The 22,312-nt window shown below is 33.9% G+C and overlaps 1 protein-coding gene across 3 annotated transcripts in view; it reads left to right on the forward strand.

The window, feature by feature from the left end:
• The window catches only part of eps15l1a (epidermal growth factor receptor pathway substrate 15-like 1a), a 40,753-nt gene extending 20,097 nt beyond the window's left edge, over positions 1 to 20,656 (forward strand). The window contains exons 20-26 of one of the 3 annotated variants that reach the window (XM_051094428.1): positions 1,922 to 2,058; positions 2,139 to 2,199; positions 4,566 to 4,648; positions 4,839 to 4,929; positions 9,370 to 9,528; positions 13,104 to 13,120; positions 16,799 to 20,656. In XM_051094428.1, coding sequence (XP_050950385.1) covers positions 1,922 to 2,058; positions 2,139 to 2,199; positions 4,566 to 4,648; positions 4,839 to 4,929; positions 9,370 to 9,528; positions 13,104 to 13,120; positions 16,799 to 16,945 — 695 coding nt within the window. In that variant the 3' untranslated portion in view covers positions 16,946 to 20,656. Of the gene's footprint in view, positions 1 to 1,921; positions 2,059 to 2,138; positions 2,200 to 4,565; positions 4,649 to 4,838; positions 4,930 to 9,369; positions 9,576 to 13,103; positions 13,121 to 16,798 lie in introns of all 3 variants that reach the window. The other 2 variants (XM_051094427.1, XM_051094429.1) reach the window with 2 other exon arrangements.
• The last annotated feature ends 1,656 nt before the right edge of the window (positions 20,657 to 22,312 follow it).

The raw sequence follows: 22,312 nt of genomic DNA on the forward strand, positions 1-22,312 counted from the left end.
ATGCGGGGAAAAACAAACAAACTCAGAATCGATTCAGAATCATTGAAGAGAGAATCGCGATGCATCAGAGAATCTATTTTTTTTTTTTTCCTCCCACCCCTAATATTTAATGTACATATAGTATGCATGCTGCATCAGCTTAGTATCCATAATAAATCCATTCTAAAAAATGTGATTTTAAATTATTAGTATGCGTACTAACACATGTTCAGTCTGAATTAAAAAATGTAAGAAATGAAATTAAAGAATCATTAAAATATAAATGTGTAAATATACAACTTATTATAATATATTAAATATTAGATATAAAGTGTGTATATATTAGTGCTGTCAAGCGATTAATCGCATCCAAAATATGTTTTTGTTTACATAAAATGTGTGTACTGTGCGTATTTATTGTGTATATATAAACACACATGCATGTATATATCTAAAACAAAATGTTACTTAATAAAATATTTATATATAATATCAATTATATGTATACGTAAATACATGTAAATATTTTGTTATTATATACTGTATTTGTGTATATATCTCTGTGTGTGTATATATATATATATATATATATATATATATGGAGGAGATCTCGATTCAAACACCCACACGATCTTATTCCTGAATGACAACAATTTAGCTATGTCTATTAGGACTTTCACATCGCAAGTGTCAGTGGAGCGTGAGAAACACGTTTTGTCGCTGCTCATGTTAATGAGTCAGAGGGCCGGGGTAAATGTGAACGCAGAAAGAGCAACAGTCTTTTCAACCACATTATAATCATTATTTCTGTGTTACAGACATTTAGATAATAGAAGTACTGGGATAAAAGTTTATAGTTTGGGTATAAAAACTTATGTCTACAGTAGTGATAAAAACGAAACTATCTTGTGTGTATAGTAACGCTTAACCTCTTCCGCCAGGAGGTGGCGAAAACTGCCCGTTTAAAAAAAGTATGTCATTGAATCATTCATTCAGGAGATTCCAATAGTCAAACAAGTCTATAGTGAGACACTGACTCCTTCATTGAATGTTGTTTTTTTTTCTTTGTTTGTTTAAATGAATATATGTTTTTAAAAGACTTGAGCAATGAACAGTTCGTCAGAACCACCAGTAAATTACGTTATTTTGTTTAGTTTTCTAATCTTTTTTTCTCTAGAATCGTGAGAGAATCATGTTCTCCAATTTATTAAAAACAGCTAGGATTCTCAATTTATCCAGAATCGTGAAGCTCTTGTTTAAAAGTTGTTTATTACTGCATATAATTCATTAAAATGGAAGTTTAATTTCATAAAGTTCAAATGCACCTACATTTTTTTGTGTTTTGTCTTTTTCAGTTGAATAAAATACTATTTTCCCTATATATTTAATCATTGAGGATTTCTTAAGAAAAGTTTAAAAATCTCGTCTCGTCTCGTTCTCGTGAACACAGTCTCGTGTCTCGTCTCGTCTCGTGGGATAAGTGTCTCGTCACACCCTTAGTATGTATATATATGTATATGTGTATGTGTGTGTGTGTGTGTGTGTGTGTGTATGTGTGCGCCTCTACCAGTAAATTGCATTCTTAAAATAAATATGCTAATAAAATTTGCATTTAATTATAAATGCATTGTGAAATGCTTCTTGTTATTGATGCATATAAAGGTTCCCCTGTAAGACAATGTTTACGAAGGCCATATTTCATTTCAGTTTTTCATTAAAGACACCACAGTCCTTGCCCAAAGCTTCATGGTATTAAACATCATGTTCAGAAACCTTGGCACAGTTCTCTCTTGGTAATAAATGAGACTTTCAGTTCCCCAACTCTCATAAAATTAGGCTAAAGATAGATACAAGATAAAATGATATTATGTAAATGATGCTATTCAAATGCAAGTCTTTCCCATGACAGTTATAATCATATACAATCTATACAATCTTTCAGATCCTTTCGGTGGAGATCCTTTCAAAGAGGCCGACCCATTTAGGACCTCTTCTGAAGATTTCTTCAAGAAACCCTCTAAGCCAGACCCTTTCAGCAACGCCGATCCTTTTAGCAAAAGCGCCACTCTTCCCTCAAAGGTACACAGATGCATCAGACACATTATTCCCCGTTATTCTCAGACTTGTTTTTGAACTTTCTCCTCGCTTGTGTCTTGTAGAGTCATCATTTCTCAAGTAACGACCCCTTCAGCTCCACCAGCCCCAAACCAAAAGGCCAAGGTACTGTTTGCGTGCGTCTCTCACTTATTTAGCTGAATCATAACATCTCCGCCACACCCTTTCTTTGAAGATGCTGTGCAAAGATCGGCTTGTTCATCTCTGCATGCACCAGAACTTGAACCCTCTGAAACTGATCTGGTATCAGTTAAAACTGCCTTGTTTGAGGGACATGCTCGGGGTGCATTACACAACTCAAGCAAAGTGACACTTTCACACCTCGTGCCCAGTGGCGACACTTGTGTCTTTTTTTCCAAAGGCCACTCAGACAGCAGTGTGAGAGAACACGTGTGAAGAAGCTGTCAAAAGAGTTCCCATGCGATACGTCCGCTCGCAGGCCCATTTGGCTGCCTGAACGATGTGAAATTCCTCTGCTGTTTCAGTAAATGGTTAATGCAGCCTTCGGGTTGCAGCATTGTTGAACACTGAGGCGATGCCAGGAAATGCTCAACACGTTTTTTTTTTTCAAACCTGTGGGTTGAAGGCAAAAACAACAAAGACAACAAAGTGTTTTACATTTTTGTTTTGACTTTTTGAAATGGAAAATTAATACTCCTTTTTGGTTGCGTCAGTTTGCATTTTATTTTTAGTCCTGCTACTGTTGTGTGTAAGCCCCGTGAAGTATATATTTGACTAGATTCACTGACTTGATAAAATAAAATTAATTGAATATATTTCTTAAAAGTGCTCAGATGAGTACTTAAATGATATTTGACCATAATATTCTTTTAAATAAATAAAAATCTTTTATTTATTTATTTTCTTTTAATGTTATGGTAAAGTATTTTTTGGCCCATTTTAGTAGCTTACTATCTTTTTTTTTTTTTCAATTTAAATACTTGAAATAAAAACCTTTATTTTCAGATTTTTCTTTATTTCTTTATTTTAATCATTTTTTGATAACATCAAAAATAATTCAAAAAGTGTTCAAATAAATACCTCAGTGACCTTTGATGTTTATATTATTTATAAATCAATATACAAAAAAGTAATTCACTGACTCTTGACTATAATATTATTTTAAATAAATAAAAACCTTTTAATTATTTATTGTTATTTAATTAATTAATTATTATTTTCATTTATTTGGTGACTTCGAGTAGCTTATTTTCATTTTAGGTAAGTAAATAAAAGGTTTTTGTTCTTTAAATAAAACCTTTTTATGTTCTGATTTTTTTTTTTAAAGTATTTTTTAAATTTTAGTATTTTTTTTTTTTTTTTTTTTTTTTACATTTGTTTTTTTTTTTTTTTAATTAAAAATAATTTAATAAAAATGGTTGAATAAATACCTCAGTGACCTTTGATGTTTTGTATTATTTTTAAATTAATTAGTAATTATGTACTATTTTCATGTAATATTATGGTGAAGTGTCACTTTCAGTATCTTATTTTCATTTTTATTTTAAAAAAAATGATCTTTGATGTTTGCATTATTTTTTTATACTTTTTTGTTTACTTTTATTAGCTCTCATTTAATATTATGGTGAAGTGTTACTAAAGTATTTATTCTGCCACTTTTAGTAGCTTTTTTTCAAATTTGGATAAATAAATAAAATGCACTTGTACTTTAAATAAAAACATTTTTACTTTTTTATTTTTTTTATTAAAATAAAAAATAATTCAATAAAAGTGGTCGAATAAATACCTCGGTGACCTCAGATGTTTATATTATTTTTAAATAGTTAACAGAATAATAATAATTCTCTGACTCATGACCATAATATTATTTTAAGTAAATAAAAACCTTTTATTTATTTATTTATTTTTATTTAATATTATCATTAAGTGTTGCTTAATTATTTATTCGGCCATTTTTAGCAGCTTGTTTTCAATTTCAATGAATAAAACATGCATTTGTACCTTTTTATTTTCTGATTTTATGTTTTTTTTTTTATTAAAATAAATTCACCGAAAATGGTCAAATAAATACCTCCGTGACCTTTGATCTGTATTTTATTTTTATATTAATACAAATATTTTTTTTTTATTTTTAAAGTACCATTGTGATCAAGTATCGCTAACTCTTAATTTTTTTAATTTTTTTTTTTTACTACTTTTCTTGGCCACTTTTATTTCATTTCTTCTCAATTTCAATAAATGAAATAAAATTATAATTAAAATGTTTTATTTTCTAGTATTTATTTTTTTAAATAATTCAATAAAAGCGGTCAAATAAATACCTCAGCGATCTTATTTTTAAATTAATAAAAAAAAAATTTAACCACTTATACTGACACAGTAAATAGGAAAACAATATGAAATTTCAGTGTTAATTCAAAAACGACCCCTTCTCATATATTCTAAGAACATCTAACAGACTTTTTCCATCTTCTCAATCTCGCCTGATTGTTTTTCTCTGCCAATTCCAGATTTCTTCGGCACTTTGGATCCATTCGGAAGCAGCTCGTTCGGCAGCAACAGCGGCTTTGCAGACTTCAGCCAAATGTCAAAGGTAGCAACACCTTTTTCACAATATACATCTGCATTTTAAGCATAGTGGAACTTCACTTTCTCACGCTTTTGCAAGATGACATTTGTAAGATGTGGTTTTGATTGATGTCCCGATCATAATTTGCGCGGTTTGCACCTTGTGTGTCTGATAATGGCCCACCGCTTCTCCTTTCCCCTGCGATTTAATTTAGGGCTTTGTAGACGACCCTTTCAGCCGAAAACAAGACATGCCAGCTCTCCCGCCCAAGAAAAGCGTACCACCACGACCCAAACCACCCAGCGGTAAGCTTTTCACGCCCAAACAACAAACACTGACCCTTTTCAAAAGGTTTACATTCATACGTGACCATATAAGGTGCTAGCATCTACGTAAACGTTTACTAAAACTACACAGCTATTTGTCAGAGTAAAAAAAAGTAGTCAAAACAAGCTATCTAAACAGCTGACATGAAAGACCTGGGGAATGTTATTTGGGTGGATCTTTCTCTGTTTTAGCACTCACGTTTAAAAAGACAAATCTTCAAAGTGTAACATCACCTCATCTCTTTTAACTCGTTTGTCAGCAGTGAAAGCAAAACAGCTTTGAACAAGAAAGTTGTTGACCGCATCTCACACGTTCACCTGGTAGAAGTCTTTTATTAAGCTCTCGAGAAGCTCAAGAAAACGGAATTTTCACTGTCCATGATATCTAAGACTTCCTCCATCAGTTGTCAACAGGAAACTGAGGTGCTTAAGCTTTTTTTAGTTAGTTTTTAATGCGCAACGGCGCAGTCAATTCTCCATCCAACTCTGAAACGGTGCACAACGAACCTGAATAGAAGGTAAATTTGTCACTTGGAGAAAACGAAACCTGCGTCGTTTCCTCTCTGCACACGGCAGTTGGAGGAAAAGGCGAATCTCTGCAACTCACTCGTTTTTTTTGCAACAACATGTTTTTTCATCCTAGAAAACAAGGGAGTGCTTTCCTGGTGTAACCGAGGTTTAAAATTTGGTGTGGAGGTTTGTTTGGTGCACTTAGGGTGGTATAGCTAACATGCTTCGATGATCTGCGGTTAGCCTGCACTGCCAGCATCATGCGAAGATCTACACACCCCTCCCCACTTCCTCTATATATGTGTGTGCGTGTGTGTTTAAACACTTTTGGTGGGTAGTGTGGCCTAGTTGCCACAACCATTTACCATGAGTATTTCACATTTTACTTTTGTTCTTCTCTCAAAAGCACATTTAGAATAAAAGTTAAATTGTTTATAGCATAAAATGTCATTTTTTTTATAGCAGTTGTGGGCGTAACGGCAATAGCGATGTAATCAAAATGAAAAGAAACATCAAAATAGGTTGTGTTTTGCTAATTAATGTACTGTTTGAAAATGTATTTGTTGTGAAATTGAAAATGTGTTAGTTTTTGTTAACACAGCGTATTATTGAAGAGCATGGCTTGTTTTTGACCTCGTTCCCTCAGCAGGGTGGAGACTTATTTTGCGGTTTAGTATTCCGTTTACTGACAGAAAGAAACTGATTGCTGGTCTGGTATAAATAACAGCCCTATTGAACATGCGGTTAACACCTTTAGAGGAACCAGCAACCAGTACAAGTTCTCACGAGTAAGTGAATGCCAGTCTCGGCAAATGGTGCAAGAGAGGGAAAAAAAAGAAGTGTGCATAAGCGTTTTTTAAATTCGAAGATCCTTCCTGCAAATTTTCTATAATAAGCAAACTGTTTGTGCAAAGATTCTGCTGTTCTGTAAAACAATAGCAGCACGTGAACCATATTTAGTGCTTTTGTTGGGCGTGTGTAGAAAGATGCAGAAATGTCAGTTTTGTTTTGAATTGAGACCGAGTTACCGCATCTTACACGCTTGAACCACTGTGGGTTTTTTGGTTGAGCTTCGGAAGGATATGTGCAGATGACAAGTGTTTGATAATTAATTATTTAAGATTATAATATAAATTTGTTACGTTTAACAAGGAATTACATTAGTGTTCAAAATTTGCAGTTGGCGAGTTTTTTTTTTTTTTTTTTTGAAATGTTTATTTCCAAAAATGTTGAAAAAGTTTTTTATGCTCAGCAAGGCTGCATTTATTTTATTTAAAGTACAGTGAAATGATAGTATTTTGAAATATTTTTACAATTTAAATATGTTTTCTGTTTTCTTGTATTTTAAAGTGTTAATTATTCAAAGCTGAATTTTCAGCATCATTACTCCAGTTTTCAGTGTCATATGATCTTTTAGAATTATATATTTTATGGAAACATTTTTTAGGATTCTTCAAATGCAAAGTTCAAAAGAACAGCACTTATTTGAAACTGAATCTTTTGTGACATTATAAATGTCTTTCCTGACACTTTTGATTTAATGCTTCCTTGATTAATAAATATCAAGTTGTTTCCAAAAATATTAATGTTATATATTATAATCTTTATTATGCTTTATTGAATGTTAAAACATGTCTTGAAATAATCACACAGTATATATTGTATGATGCTTAAGCACTGGTTTTCTTTTGCTTTTGTTAACTGGGTGGGGTGTTGTAGTGGTGTAGTGGTTAAAAATCTGGGTGGTAACCAAAACGTTGTAGGTTCAAACGCCACAAATCAGTTTTTTAAAGGTATAGTTCATCCAGAAATTAAAATTCTGTCGATCATTACTCACCCTCATGTCATTTCAAACCCGTTAGACCTTCGATTAAAACGAACTCTGATGCGATTGCTCTGTTAGTGTGGTTCACTTGAGTAAGTGTGAACGCTGCCATCCGAACCCTGTTATGCACCAAACAAGCAGATTGAGACTGCTAAAAAGATGGGTCTCAGTCTGCTTCCAAAGAACTCATGTCATTCCAAACTCATAAGACTTTTGTTCATCTATGGAACACAAATTAAGGGTGTGTTCACACTTGTCATGTTTGGATCAATTAAAACAAACTCTGTTGCAATTGTTCTGTTAATGCGGTTCATTTAAATGAGTGTGAACGCTGCCATCCGAACCCTGGCGCACACCAAACAAGTGGACTGAGACTGCTAAAAATACGGGTTTCAGTCTGCTTCCAAATAAACTCATGTCGTTCCAAACTCATAAGACCTTCGTTCATCTTCAGAACACAAATTAATTGACCGAGGCTGCTAAAAAGATGGGTCTCGGTGCGCTTCCAAATGAACTCTGGTGCGGTTCAAATTAAATATGAACGCAACAAGGACCAAATACTTCTAAATGATCCAAAAACATGAAGTCATGACAAGATGCGACGCTATGCGACACGATTTCATGAAGAGAACAATCCAGTGAATGGGCACTTTGATGTCATATACTTGCTTTAAGGGCGTGTTCACACTTGTAATTTGGTTTGTTTGGTTCATTTGGTCCGGACCAAAAAGGAAAATAACAGTGTCTTTGGTCCGTGTTGCATTCATATTTATTCAAACTGCACCTGAGTTTGTTTGAAAGCTTTTAGTTTTTTTCGAAATTTACATCATTCAACTCGACCAATCAGGTTGTGAACGTATTGCTATTCCTTTAGGTTCGGTATCTTTAGGTTCACTTTCAAAAATGCCAGTGTGAATGCTAAGCAGACCAGGACCAAATGTAAAATTTGTATAATTTTTGGTCCGGACCAAATGAACTAAACGAACTGAACTAGAAGTGTGAACACACCCTAAGATATTTTTAAAGAAATTCAAGAGCCTGCATAGACTACAACGTAACTACCTCATTTGAGGCCCAGAAAGGTAGTAAGGACATTGTTAAAATAGTCCATGTGACGTCAGTGGTTCAACCATAATTTTATGAAGCTAAGAGAATACTATTTGTGCACAAAGAAAACTAAAATATTGTCACATGGACTATTTTAACAATGTCTTTACTAGGGCTGCTCTCTAATAGTCCAGTACTTGTTAGTCGACGAGAAGAGGCTTGGTCGACCAAAATTTTATTAGTTGCACATTCTGTGACGAACAAATCATTAATAGTTGGTCTTTGTGCTAATACGGTATATTGCGAAGGACATTTAAACACTCACCTATCATTCATCGCCCTAAAAATGGCTTATCATCTGAATTATGTAAGTAGCAACAACTATACATGGCTGCTCAGTCTAATGTTAATCTAGAAAAAGGTTGTGCGGAGTCTGGAAGCTGAACATGAGCTCGCTATGCTGGTGCAGTCACTTGCACTTAAAATACTGTCATTTTTGGCCATACAGATTAGAGTAATACATCTTTCAAATCTGTGAAGACTGTTTATTTGTAAAATAATGAAAGCAAACAGGGTGCGCTTTTTGCTATCTCGGTCTCCTTTAACTTGAGCGTGAAACTCCAAAACTCTGTGCATACTTGCCTTACAGACATGGAAAAATATATCTATAGGGAGTGAAATGTCTACTTTCAAATGAAGTGATTCATATGGAAAAAAAAATGAAGAGTTCGGATGCAAAACCAGCTAAAAGCCATCTCAAAAATGAGGTAAAGATACTGAGTGAATGCTCCTGACACATAATATACGTCCATCAAATACTTTTACTTCAAACTCGCTAAATTCCAGCCTCAGCCCAATCAGAAGTACCAGTACTTACATAGAAACCTATACAAAGTAGCCAGAAAGAAATGCTCATTTTAAAGAAATACGTCAGATGGATTTAGAGGCTTTTGCATCTGAACTCTTCAGATATTCTTCAAATACTTCAAATATTCAACCGCTGGCTTAAACACTCAAAAACTGTTGTTTTTCAACAGGTAAAAGCACTCCAGTAAACGTGCCCGGATCTGCCGATTCAGCCAAGACGAGCGACCCCTTCCAGCCCTTCAGTGCGGACCCCGCTGATCCATTTCAGAGTAAAAAGGGGGTGGGAGATCCGTTTAGTGGCAAAGACCCGTTTGCTCCATCTGCCTCAAGTAAAGCCTCTAAAGACTCTTCATTGGGTTTTGCAGACTTCAGCTCTGTAAGTTGAGCTTAGTGATACTCTTCTCTTGTCCGGTCCACTTGTTTCTTTCCAAAATCGAAATAAAACCCAACCAACAAACTAAAAAAAAGTGCTTTCTAGCGATCATCCGTGAGGTTTCCTAGAGCAGACCGCACCATTGGCTTCTGTATCGCTCAGTCTGTCGCCTTGTGCCGGCTACTCATTTATTTTCCTTCATGTCTGCAGTCCATCTATCTGTGATTAACTCACCAACGCACAGAATTCTGGATAATAAGCCCTAATCAAGCAGCCAGACATCATCTCTATCTCTTTCAGTGACTCAAATACAGTTGTTTGTGGTGCACATGGCTATGATGTCATCTGTCGTTTTGCTCAGCATTTGCATGGGCTTGTGGGAAGAGGAGCGGTCACACTTGGTGATACCAAGCGCTCTCGGCTAAGCTAATGTGGCTTCTCGCTGTTCTGTGACTTTTTTGTCTCATGTTTTTCAAAGGAACACTATTCAGGCTGCATCTGTCATTCAGAAGCAGTTAAAGTAAGTCTTGATTTGAGTGTACTTCAAATCAAGATGAGTTTAGTTTATGTTAATTGTAGTTTGGTGGTAAAGAGAAAGCATTTTGCAAAAACCTGCATAACAAGGTTAAAATTCATATAGCAGCTTATCAGATATTTTTCAGTTTGCTTGTAAATTTAAACATCAGTGTTTATCATTATGTGCACAGTGTCAGTATTTTGCTTCTTATCTAATACAAATGCAAGTTTTGTTTTCATAAAATGTTGGTGTTTATACAAAAATCGTATATATGTGATGTCGGTATTTCCGCTTAATCGTCTGCAAAGAGATAAAAGAAACCTATGTTTCGTAAGCATCACAAAAATGTGTTTGCTCAAACAAAATGCCAGTATTTAAAGTATAATCAATATGCTCGATGTCAGTATTTTCACTATATAGACAAGAGTGTGGGCCTTCTGATCACCTGTGATGAGAAATGTTCATTTCGTTAACACAAACGTTCGTTAGCTTGAACAAAACGTCAGTGTTTAGTGTTATTGATGTGTCTGATGTCAGTTTTGTCACTTTGTCTGATTGGCTCATAAGAGAAACATGCGTTTACCTGCATTCTTAAAGGGATAGTTCACCCAAAAATTAAATGGTGTCATTAATTACTCACCCTCATGTCGTTCCAAACCCGTTAGACTTTCGTTTAACTTTGGAACACAAATTAAGATATTTTTGATGAAATCCGAGAGCTTTCGGATACGTTCAAGTCCCAGAAACGTAATAAGGACATTGTTGAAATAGTCCTTGTGACGTCAAGGGTCCCACCGTAATTTTATGAAGATACAATACTTTTTTGTGCGTGAAGAAAACAAACATAATGGCTTTTATGTCCTTACTACCTTTCTGGCCCTTGAATGTTTCAGTTGTGTTGCTGTCTATACAGGGTCAGAAAATATCTTAATTTATGTTTCGAAGATAAACGAAGATCTTACAGGTTCGGAACGACATGACGGTGAGTATTTAATGACAGAATTTACATTTTTGGGTGAACTATCCCTTTAAAGATCAGTGTTGTAGTATACTCAAGGTTCATAATATCAGTGTTTTCATCTCAAATCTAGCTAGTTTGTTTATTTAAACAACACATCAGTGTTTATTTTTTAACCTGATTATCTATTGTTAGTATTTTCGCCTATGGTCCGCAAAGTAGGACCATCGAATCGTTTATTAAAAGAAATGTCAAGTCACGATTTTTTTAAATCTTAAAAACATTAGTGTTTGTAGCATTATTAAAATTTGTGTTTTCATCTCAGTTGTTGATAGTTTGTTCATTTGAACAAGAAAGTCAGTGTTTATTATTTAACCAATGTGTCTATTGTCAGTATTTTAGCCTCATTGTCCACAAAGTTGGACCGTCTGATCGTTTTCTAACAGAAATGTAAATTTTCTCGTATGATCCTGCAGCAGTTTCAACTACACTGTAAAAAACTATTTGTTGAGTCAACTTAAAATAATTTGTTACCCAGCTGCCTTAAAATTTTAAGTTCAATCAACTCAGAAACATGTTTAGTCAACTTGAAATGTTAAGTTGTACTAAGTGACAACTTAGATATTTGAGCTCATTTAACTTAAATTTTAAGGCAGCTGGGTAACAAGCCCAGCTTTTAAGTTTAACAAACCAATTTTTTTGTATAGTCAACTCAAATATAAAATAAAAGTTTCACTTCGTACAACTTAAAATTTCAAGTTGACTTAACTTAACATTTTAAGGCAGCAGGTAACAAATAATTTTAAGTTCACTCAACAAATTGTGTTTTGTTTTGTTTTTTTTACAGTGTACAAGAAACGTAAGTTTCGTTAACATCGCGAACATTCGTTCACTCAAACAAAATGTCAGAATTTTATTAGAAACTAAACTTTCTTGTGCTTTTGTTGGTTCTCTTTCTTTCTTCCTTTCATCAAACAGCTCATCCTTGTATTAGACTCTTTCTAAACGAGCTCTGGTTCTCACCGTTCTCTTATCAGCCATCAGGTCATATTTCAAGAAGTGTGGGAAGCTTGTATTTACACATCTGCCTTGTGGTCACACTTCCACGAGTTAGTAGAACTAATCATCATCAGGATCTTATCAACCAATGTATTTTCTAACTCACTTCAACCTCCTTGTGTTTGAAATCGCACTTAAGGTTTAGTAAACTTGTTTACTAAAGGAGGAGAATTGAGGTCAGAGTATTCAGATATTTCGTTTCTGAAAGTCGATTAGGGACGATCGTTTGACGTGGGAAGTGCCAGTATCACTACTCAGCTCTCAGGCTGTCGTTTTCCTCCGCATGGGATCACTGTGCGCTCCATGCTGCAAATCAGCTTGATCCTAGAGCCACAATGTTTGACGTAGCATCATCTTCATACGCCCTGCCTCCTGTCCTTAGTATCGCTGTGCATGACTTGGGTGCAATAGACCTGCTAAACCATCTCTGATTTGTTACGTGACCAAAAGCTCTCTGGAAGAAGGATTATTGCAAGTTTTTTTTTTATACAAATAGAAAAAATACAAATTTTTTTTTGGTCATTTTAACAGACTTCTTTTTACTTTTTTTGGTATTAAACCATTTATTTTAAACAAATTATAATTAAGTTGAAGTTGTTGATGCGTGTGATATTACAAAATAAAAAATGAAAAAGGTTGGTTTAGCAATGCTCTCATTCACCTGTAGTCAACTTAGTGTGCATGTTATGTTGCATATATTACGCCTATATGTCACTGTACACGATTTGAAGCTCTCAATTGAAAAAGCTTTGTAATGTCTTTTCCTTCTGTCATTATCTTGCTGCACGAGATCAATGCATGTTCATTCTCCTGTCCATGACATCATTCGCTATTAACGACCAATTAAAAAAGGTCTATCATGAGTCATCAGTGGTAGTGGTCTGTTGGTGTCCAATCAGCTTTTGTGTGCGTGCGTGTGCAGTTCGGTGGATGGTTGCGTGGTAGTTTGGTGTAAATCTCTTTTGTGTTTTTTTTGTAATCCATTCCTCTCTTGCAGGAACTGAGCGAATCAAGGTAAGATCTGTCTGAAAATGTGGCGACTTTTTCTTGTTTTTTGCCATTTTGCTGTCACAAATGAAGGTCACTGAATAATTAGACAGAAATGTTCATGCATGCTTTGACAAGTTTTGCATTTGTACACGTGCGAGATCAGAACTACACACTTTTAACCCTTGTGCTGTGCTGAAAATATATAATAATATATATATAATATAATTTGGTGTTCCCATTCAAAAATGGCCAGCCTTTTAAAAACTGCTTGTAAATTTCTTATAATTCAATGTTATTACCAATTTTTGGATTGTTTTTTTTTGTTTGTTTTTAACTTGTTTCAATTAGCACAGGTTTTGTACTTCTTTTTGTAGTCTCAACCTCAGATGTTACGCCAACAAAACATTGGCTGAATGTTTCATTTATATGGCACACAAAAGTCATCAGATTGGTTAAATTATACAGGATTTCCAGGAGACGTGTGTGTCGCTTTCTTTAATGTTCCACCTTAAAAACAAAGATGGCAGGACGCCAAGCACTCTCATTTAAGAAGAAAGCTGTTGTGTTTACAACTATGACAGCTGAACGCTTGTCTGGATTTTCAGAAGTATGTGAAATACATAAAATTCACAAGATAGACTCTTTAAAACGGTCTGAAAGTTTTACATTTCCACACCACTAAACGTGGCACAAAACGAACGTGATTGGTTGCTTTACCTGTCAGTCATATGGCCTCTTGGGTGGTACAAAGTGGCTGTGCAAAACTACAAAGAAACAACAAAAAAAAACAAAACCTGTGCTGTTTGAAAGAAAACAAGTTGATAAGATTGAACGCAATATTTGGTAATAATTTAGCATAGCAAGAAATTTCTACACTGTAAAAAACAATTTGATGAGTCAACTTAAAATAATTTGTAACCTGGCTGCCTTAAAATTTTAAGTTCAGTCAACTCAAAAAAAAAAAGTTCATTCAACATGAAATGTTAAATTATACTAAGTGACAACTTAGGTATTTGAGTTGAATCAACTTAAAATTTTCAAGGCAGCTGGGTTACTTAACCATCTGTTAAGTTTAGCAAACACAAATATCTAAATTGTTACTTAGTACAACTTAACATTTCAAGTTGACTAAACTTATTTTAGTTTACTGAACTTAAAATTTTTAAGGCAGCAGGGTAACAAATTATTTTAAGCTGACTCAACAAATTGTGTTTTTTATTTTTTACAGTGTATGCAATTTCTTGTAGACTGGTCATTTTTGATAAAAATAAAATCTTCTCCAGATCAAAATAATCACAACATAAGGGTTAAATTGATTTCATTTAATCTCTCGTTAGCAGATATTGAGAAAATTGATTTCGGTGTTGGTAACAAATTCAGAAAATGGGGATGTACATTGAATAATGAATCCGTATTCGGAAAGGCATGGAAAACGAATAACGCATTCTACTGAACCACTAAAAGGACATGGTTAGCTGCTTTTTAGCGGTAGCTTGTTACATTTCAGAATAAACAATTTCACTTACCACATAAACAGAGTAAAGAGAGATGGCGGATAATACAATGGCGAATGATTTGCAGATTGTGAGCACCACTGACAAAAATGTAATATTGTGTATGTGGTAAGTACTGCCACTCCATCGTATAAACCGAATACTTTTGTTTGAGAATTTTGAAAGTGAAAGTAAAAAGCGACCGCACTTTCAAAAGCAATTTTAATGTGGCACATATTAATAGCAGCTCCCTGATGCCCAAAATTTATATGTAATATAATTACCCAACGATATAATGATTAATTGCAAAAAAATCACATACAAAATGTTTTTGTGCCTATACTGCATGTATTTATTGATTTGCATATATTTATGATAAAATTGCAAGAGAAAGCATTGAAATTAGTGCTGTCAAATGATTCATCGCGATTAATTGCATCCAAAATAGACGGTTTTTTTTAAACGTGTATACTGCATATATTATCGATTTGCATGTATTTGTGATATGATTTCAAGAGAAAGCATTGAAATTAGTGCTGTCAAATGATTAATCATGACTAATCGCATCCTAAATAAGTTTATGTAATATGTGTATACTGCAGTCAGTCGATTAATAGCGAGTAATCAGTGTATTTACTGTGATTAATCAATTTGACAGCACTAATTGAAATATATTTCCTCGATTAATAGAGATTAAGACCAATTAATAGCGATTAAGCGATTAATCTGTATGTTTACTGTGATTAATCAATTTGACAGCACTAATTGAAATATATTTCCTCGATTAATAGAGATTAAGACCAATTAATAGCGATTAAGCGATTAATCTGTATGTTTACTGCGATTAATTGATTTGACAGCACTAGTTGAAATATATTTTCTCAATTAATAACTATTAAGACCGATTAATAGCAGTTAAGTGATTTAATCAGTATATTTACTGCGTTTAATCGATTTGACAGCATTTGTTTTTATCTAGCTATCTTTGTCTATCATTCGTTTCTTCATTCGTGCATTCTATCGTTTATTTTTATTCATTCTGTCATTTGTTCTTGTTCTATCATTAGTTTTTATCTGTCTTTCTATTGTTCGTTCGTTCATTCTTTTGTTTTGTTTATTTTTGTTAATTCTGTAATTTCTTTGTATTTGTTGTGTCGTTCGTACCTATTGTTTGTTCATTCTTTCGTTCTGACGTTTATTTTTGTTCATTCTATTTTTTGTTTGTTCTAGCGATCGTTTCTATCTATCTTTCGTTCTGTTTATTTTATTTGTTCGTTCTCTCTTGTGTTTGTTCTGTTTATCGTTTTATCTATCTATCTGTCTATTATTTGTTTGTTCATTCTTTCGTTCTGTCGTTTATTTTTGTTCATTCTGTCATTTGTTCCTGTTGTTCTGTCGATCGTTTCTATCATTCATTCATTAGTTCGTTCATTCTTTCGTTCTTTTTATTTTAATTGTTTGTTCTCTCTTCTGTTCTGTTTATTGTTTTATCCATCTATCTATCTATCTATTGTTTGCTTGTTCATTTTTTCGTTCTGTTGTTTATTTTTTTTATTGTTTGTTCCATCGTTCATTTCTGTTTATCCGGTTCATTCATTCATTCGTTCGTTTTCTTAGTTAGCTCATTCATTTTTTCGTTCTGTTTGTTTATTGTTCGTTCCATCTCTTCAGTTTCACGGATTAAAATATACTTTCTCGATTAATAGTGATTAAGAGGTTAATTAGTATATTAACTGTGATTAATTGATTTGACAGCACTAATTGAAATAAATTTTCTCCTCCCATCTATCCCATACCTTTTAGGGGTTCTGTAGTACACGGAACTTCCTTTCCGAACACGGTATTCAGATTTGGGCACATCCCCATTCACAAAAAGTTTCGAATGGTCTTCTAGATGCTCACATCATTGGTCGATTCAACGTCAAATGGATTGGTGCCACTAATGGCACAAAAATGACACACTTCATGTCTTGTGATCACTTCCCAATGTTACGATTGAAACTTTTTTTTGGTAAAATGTGGATTTATTATTTCTATAGCCATTTGTATGTATGCAAACATGTGTCTATCTATCAATTTAGTACATTTAAGCTTGATTTTTAAAGCAAGTTCAGACCACAGCTTGACCACAGTGATTCACACCATTGTGCAATCCCCAATTTGGGACCAATGGCTCTTAACGTGGCGTGTTCCTGTTTTTCCGGCCCAGTTTGGGAATGAAGCCCAGCAGATGGAGTGGGCAAAGCGGGAAAGCGAGAGAGCGGAACGGGAGCGGCTGAAAAGACTCCGCCAGCAGGAGCAGGAAGACCTGGAGCTGGCCATCGCTCTCAGCAAGGCCGAGATGTCCAACGCCTGACCGCCTTCCCCTCAGATCCACCCTTCTGTACACTACAGCGACGATTGTGTGCGTGCGTGATGGACCAAGATAAAATACATGCAAGACCGTTAAACCTCTGTCCCTTTGTGTTCATGTGCAGGAGGGCGGCCTGTGGTTTGTGATTCAGCTAATTCACTCGACATGCACTGCATTAACCTCTCAGATGGAGTATATAGTTTATTTAAAGTGTATTTGTGTGTGTAAATGTGCATCAACAGAGCCATGGACGTTTGAAGACCGTTAGCGGTCTCTGCAGATCATTATCTCCACTGGTTGGGAAAAAAAGGGACTGAGAAACCGCTAAGAAAGTTGCATTTGGATCCCAGGTAGGGTCGAAGCAGAAACTTGAATTACCGACGCTACACTCCCTCCTTTCGAGCCCTCGAGCAAGGCACTTAATTCCAGGTTTCTTCTTGAATTCATTTGCTGTAAGCGTACTGTAAGTCGATTTGGATAAAGAGTATCTGCTAAATGATAACTTTTACTGGCTCTGGCTGTAGTCAGTATGGTACACACTGGAATTACAGCAGCGCCTGCAGACTAAACGTCTGTGAGGAGCTCTTGACGTGACGTAAAGCTGAACGAACGACAGTGTGATTCTGGTAGTGTCGTTTGAGAGAGCTGTTTGATTCAGAAGTGAACTCGTTTTTTTTTTCGTAGTACTGTTCAGAGAAGAAGGTTCAGCAAAGCTTCTACAATTGCACTGATTTATTTTATTTTATTTTAAGTTTTTTCCCATGTTAGAAGGTTTAGCTGATTAACACCACTGCAGGACTCAACAGTAAGGATTTTTTATTTTTTTTTGTTGGCCCTATTTTTAAAATATTGGCTAAAAATATTTTCTTCAAAACATTTTGTCGTTATATTATTTGTTCCATCTGTCGTTCGCTGTGTATTGTTCTGTCTGTTTGTTTGTGCTATATCTTTAATTCTGTTCACTCTGCTTTCTCGATTATCTATCGTTCGTTCGTTTGTTCGTTCATTCTGTCGTTTCTTTTTATTGTTCGTTCTGTCGTTTTTGTTCTATCATTTTTTTTTTATCTGTCTCTCTATCATTCATATCTTCATTCTTGCATTCTGTTGTTTATTTTTATTCTTTCTGTCATTTGTTCATGTTTGTTCTATCGTTAGTTTATCTCTCTATCTATCAATCGTTCATTCTTTCATTTTATCGTTTTTGTTAATTCTGTAATTTCTTTGTATTTTTTCTATCGTTTGTATGTATGTATCTATCTATTGTTTGTTTGTTTATTCTTCGGTTATTTTGTTCATTCTGTCATTTTATTTGTTCTGTCGATTGTTCCTATCTATTGTTCGTTTGTTCTGTTGTTTATTTTATTTGTTCGTTCTCTTTTCTGTTTATTGTTTTATCTATCTATTTTGTTCATTCTTTCGTCTTGTTGTTTATTTTAATTGTTCATTCTGTCATTTTTTTTATTGTTTGTTCTATCATTCATTTCTATTAATCCAGTTCATTCGTTCTTTCGTTCATTCATTCTTTTCTTAGTTAGCTTGTTCATTCATTCGTTCTGTTTATTTTTATTGTTCGTTCTCTCTTCAGTTTCATCTTTGTTCATTCTTTCGTTTATTTTTTGTTTATTCTGCCATTTGTTGTTCTTATTGTTTGTTCTATTGTTCGTTTCTATCTATCTATCTATCCATTTGTTCGTTCGTTCATTCTTTCCTTCTAATTTTTATTTTAATTGTTTATTTATTGTTTTTTTTTCTGTTATTTGTCCTGTATTGTTTGTTCTTTTTTAGTCTGTCTGTCTATCTATCTATTGTTTGTTTGTTCATTTATTTGTTTGTTCATTCATTCTAACGTTTATTTTTATTGTTTGTTCTGTCATTTGTCCTGTATTGTTTTTTCTTTTTGTTCTATCTATCTATCTATCTGGGTGTCTATCCTTCCTTCCTTTGTTTGTTTGTTTGTTCAATCTGTCGATCATTCTCTTTGGATTGATGTACAAGATCAACACATCTTGTATATCAATCTTGTACAGATCTTGGGATTTGAAAACGTTTTCACACTGGCACATCTTTTGAGCCAACCTTATCGTTGAGTCCTGCACTGTGGTATAAAATTTGGTTGCATAAACAAAAACAAGCGCCTCCATGATATGTATGTATTTGTTTACTATTTAGATATGTATACTTATTGTGTATCTGCATAATCCGCGGACCTGAAAGCACAATTCTTACATTGTGCTAGATAGTAAAAACACTTTTGTTTTAATCTATAAATATACCCGGATTTTCAGTTATTTGTAATCTGCGGAACAGATTTAAATGCGTTAAAATGTTAAACAGAGTCTGGATTACTAAACACCCGTTGGTCACTGAAAGCACAATCAATTTAGCCTAAATAACATGGCAATGTACACTTCAGGTGCAAGTGCTGTTGTCATTTATTGTTTGCTTAACCCTAATTTTTATTCAGTATTAATTTGACTTGAACGTTTTGGTGACGGTACATCCTGGCACATGTCAAACCTGTGTTTTTGTACGATTTAATAATCGTACTACATAACAATACACACTTTTTTTTTTTAATGTACCATCTACTGTTATTTTTAACAGTAGATTCTTTATTTGGTACTATTAACATTTTTATCTGTGATTTGTATTCATTCATCAAACCTCGGATCATTGGAATTGCTGTTCGTTACGGTAAAAATGTCCTACGCAATGATTGATGCTCTTGTCCGACGTTGTGGAAACAAATGCTGTTTAATGTTAAGACGAACAACTGTGACATATCTCATTACACTGCTAACTTTCAGCTACGTCATCTTTCTGTCACTTTTTTTTTAAGTCTGTTCCTCTTTTTTCTTTACTTCCAATCAGCTTGTGTTGTTTTGGCCGCAAATAGCTGCTCGACACTTCTTGGTCATGTTAGTGTCACACTAAAACAGTGTTACTTTGTCTTATTTAAAGTATGTCAAATGTATTAGTTGGAGCCTAGCTCACACTGAAACTCAAACCGATTTATGTGATTCCAGTACTACACTAATCTTCAGTCAGTTGAGCGTTTTAACAAAACTGATTGTCTTCAGGACTGGAATCGAAAGCTGTTGTGTCTCAGACACGGAGAACGTCAGTTTCTGGCCTATGAAGGGTTTTATTTTGTAATGTAGGCTGGGAGTAGGCTTATGTTGTTGGTCTTGGCTTTTTTGCCTTTTACTGTTAACAATAACAAAACAATTCAAACTGAACAAAGATTTTGTTAGCACTCCTGTTATGCTGTATTCGTCCTTTATACCTCCATTGTGCAATAGTTTGTATATTTTATGTTGTAATACCTGTAAATTCACTTCATGTTTTCATATCCTGTTTTATTATCCATATTTTTATTAATTAAAGTGTTTTTTTTTAGTAACAGTTATAATTTTGGGTATACGTCCCGCAAAGCTGAATGCATTCCTTTTTGGCCTGCCTTTAACCCTCGCCTGTGTAGATAAGACAGATATTAACCCGATAGAGAAATGCATAAGAGTATACATAAACCATGTATATTATGTGTTATATTTGTCCTATGAAACTGAGTAACTGCACATGTGTAACTCGAAACATTTTAAGGATTTCAGACTGCATTGATAGTGATTTAGTGATGCTTGGATTCCTTTGGAAATGTTCATGCTCCGTATGTTGTCCCTTGAGTTCACAGAATAAACAAAAGATAACAGTTCAGACGCACGTATACGTCACTCTTCTATTCGATTCGCATGTGTTTGTCAAGAAAAGAAAAACTTTCAAGCGGTGAAATAGCAAACACAGCCACCCCGAAGTGCATTTGGACACTTATAAATGTGTGAATGTTGCAGCATTAGATCAAACCTAAGGAAGCCTGTTTTCACCACTAAATAAAAAAAGATAGTGACTTTTTATTTCACAATTCCTTTTTTCTCAGAAATGTGACAAAACACACAATTGCAAGAAAAAACTCATAATTCTGAGAAATAAAGTCGAAATGAGTTAGAAAGACATAAACTCAAATTCTGAGTTCTAAACTAAGAATTGCGAGATATAAACTCAAAGTTTGGACCTAAAAGCTCAGAATTCCGAGGTTTAAACTTACAATTCTGAGAAGTAACGTTAGAATTGAGAGATATAAACTATAAAATTCTGACTTTTTTCTTAGAATTGTAAGATATAAACTAACAGTTTAGACCTTTTTCTTGGAATTGCCTGACAAACTCACAATTGAAAGAAAAAAATTCTGAGAAAGTTAGATTTGAGAGATATAAACTCGCAATTGTTATAAAGTTATAAAGTTATAAAGTCAGAACTGCGAGATATAAACTCAAAGTTTGGACCTTTTTTTTCCTCAGAATTGCCTGACAAACTCACACCTGAAAGAAAAAACTCTGAATTCCGAAATTTAAACATGCAATTCTGAAAAATAAAGTTAGTATTGAGAGCTATAAACTCACAATTCTGACTTTTTTTCTTAGAATTGTGAGATATAAACTTAAAGTTCTGACCTTTTTTTCTCAAAACTGCGTGATAAACTAGCAATTGCGTAAACCGCCCCCCCTCCCCCAATTTTAGGATTTAAACTTCCAATTCTGATAAATAAATTTAGAATTGAAAGATATAAACTCAATTTTGACTTTTTTTCTCAGAACAATTGCAAGTTATAAAGTCAAAATTATGAAAAAAAAAACCTTTTTCCCAAGAATTGTGTGACAAGCTCAAAATTGCAAGAACAAAACTCAGAATTACAAGATTTAAACTTACAATTCTGACTTTTTTTCTGAGAATTGTGAGATATAAATCCACAACTGTGAGTCATAAAGTCAGAATTACGAGATATAAACTCAAAGTTCTGACCTTTTTTCTTAGAATTGTGTGTTAAACTAGCAATTGCAAAAAACTTTTTAAGTGTTTAAGATTTAAGCTTGCAGTTTTGAGAAATAAAGTTCAAACTGAAAGATATAAACTAAATTCTGTCATTTTTTTTAATATATATTTATATGTTTTATGAAGTCAGAATTGCAAGGTATAAACTCGAAGCTTGGACCTTTTTTCTCAGAATTGCGTAACAAACTCAGTAGCAAGAAAAAAACGTAGAATTCTGAGATTTAAACTCAATTCTGAGAAATAAAGTTAGAATTGCGAGATATAAACCTCAAAATTCAGACTTTTTTCCTCTAAATTGAGCGATATCAACTCACAATTGCGAGTTATAAACTAAAAGTTCTGACCTTTTTTCTCAGAATTGCGTGACAAACTCGCAGTTGCAAGAAGAAACATAGAATTCTGAAATTTAAACACAATTCTGAGTTATAAAGAATTCCGAGATTTAAACTCGCTGTTCTGAGAAATAAAATTGGAATCGCGAGA

The sequence above is a fragment of the Labeo rohita genome, chromosome 22, assembly GCF_022985175.1.
Source record: "Labeo rohita strain BAU-BD-2019 chromosome 22, IGBB_LRoh.1.0, whole genome shotgun sequence".
Lineage (NCBI taxonomy): Eukaryota > Metazoa > Chordata > Actinopteri > Cypriniformes > Cyprinidae > Labeo > Labeo rohita.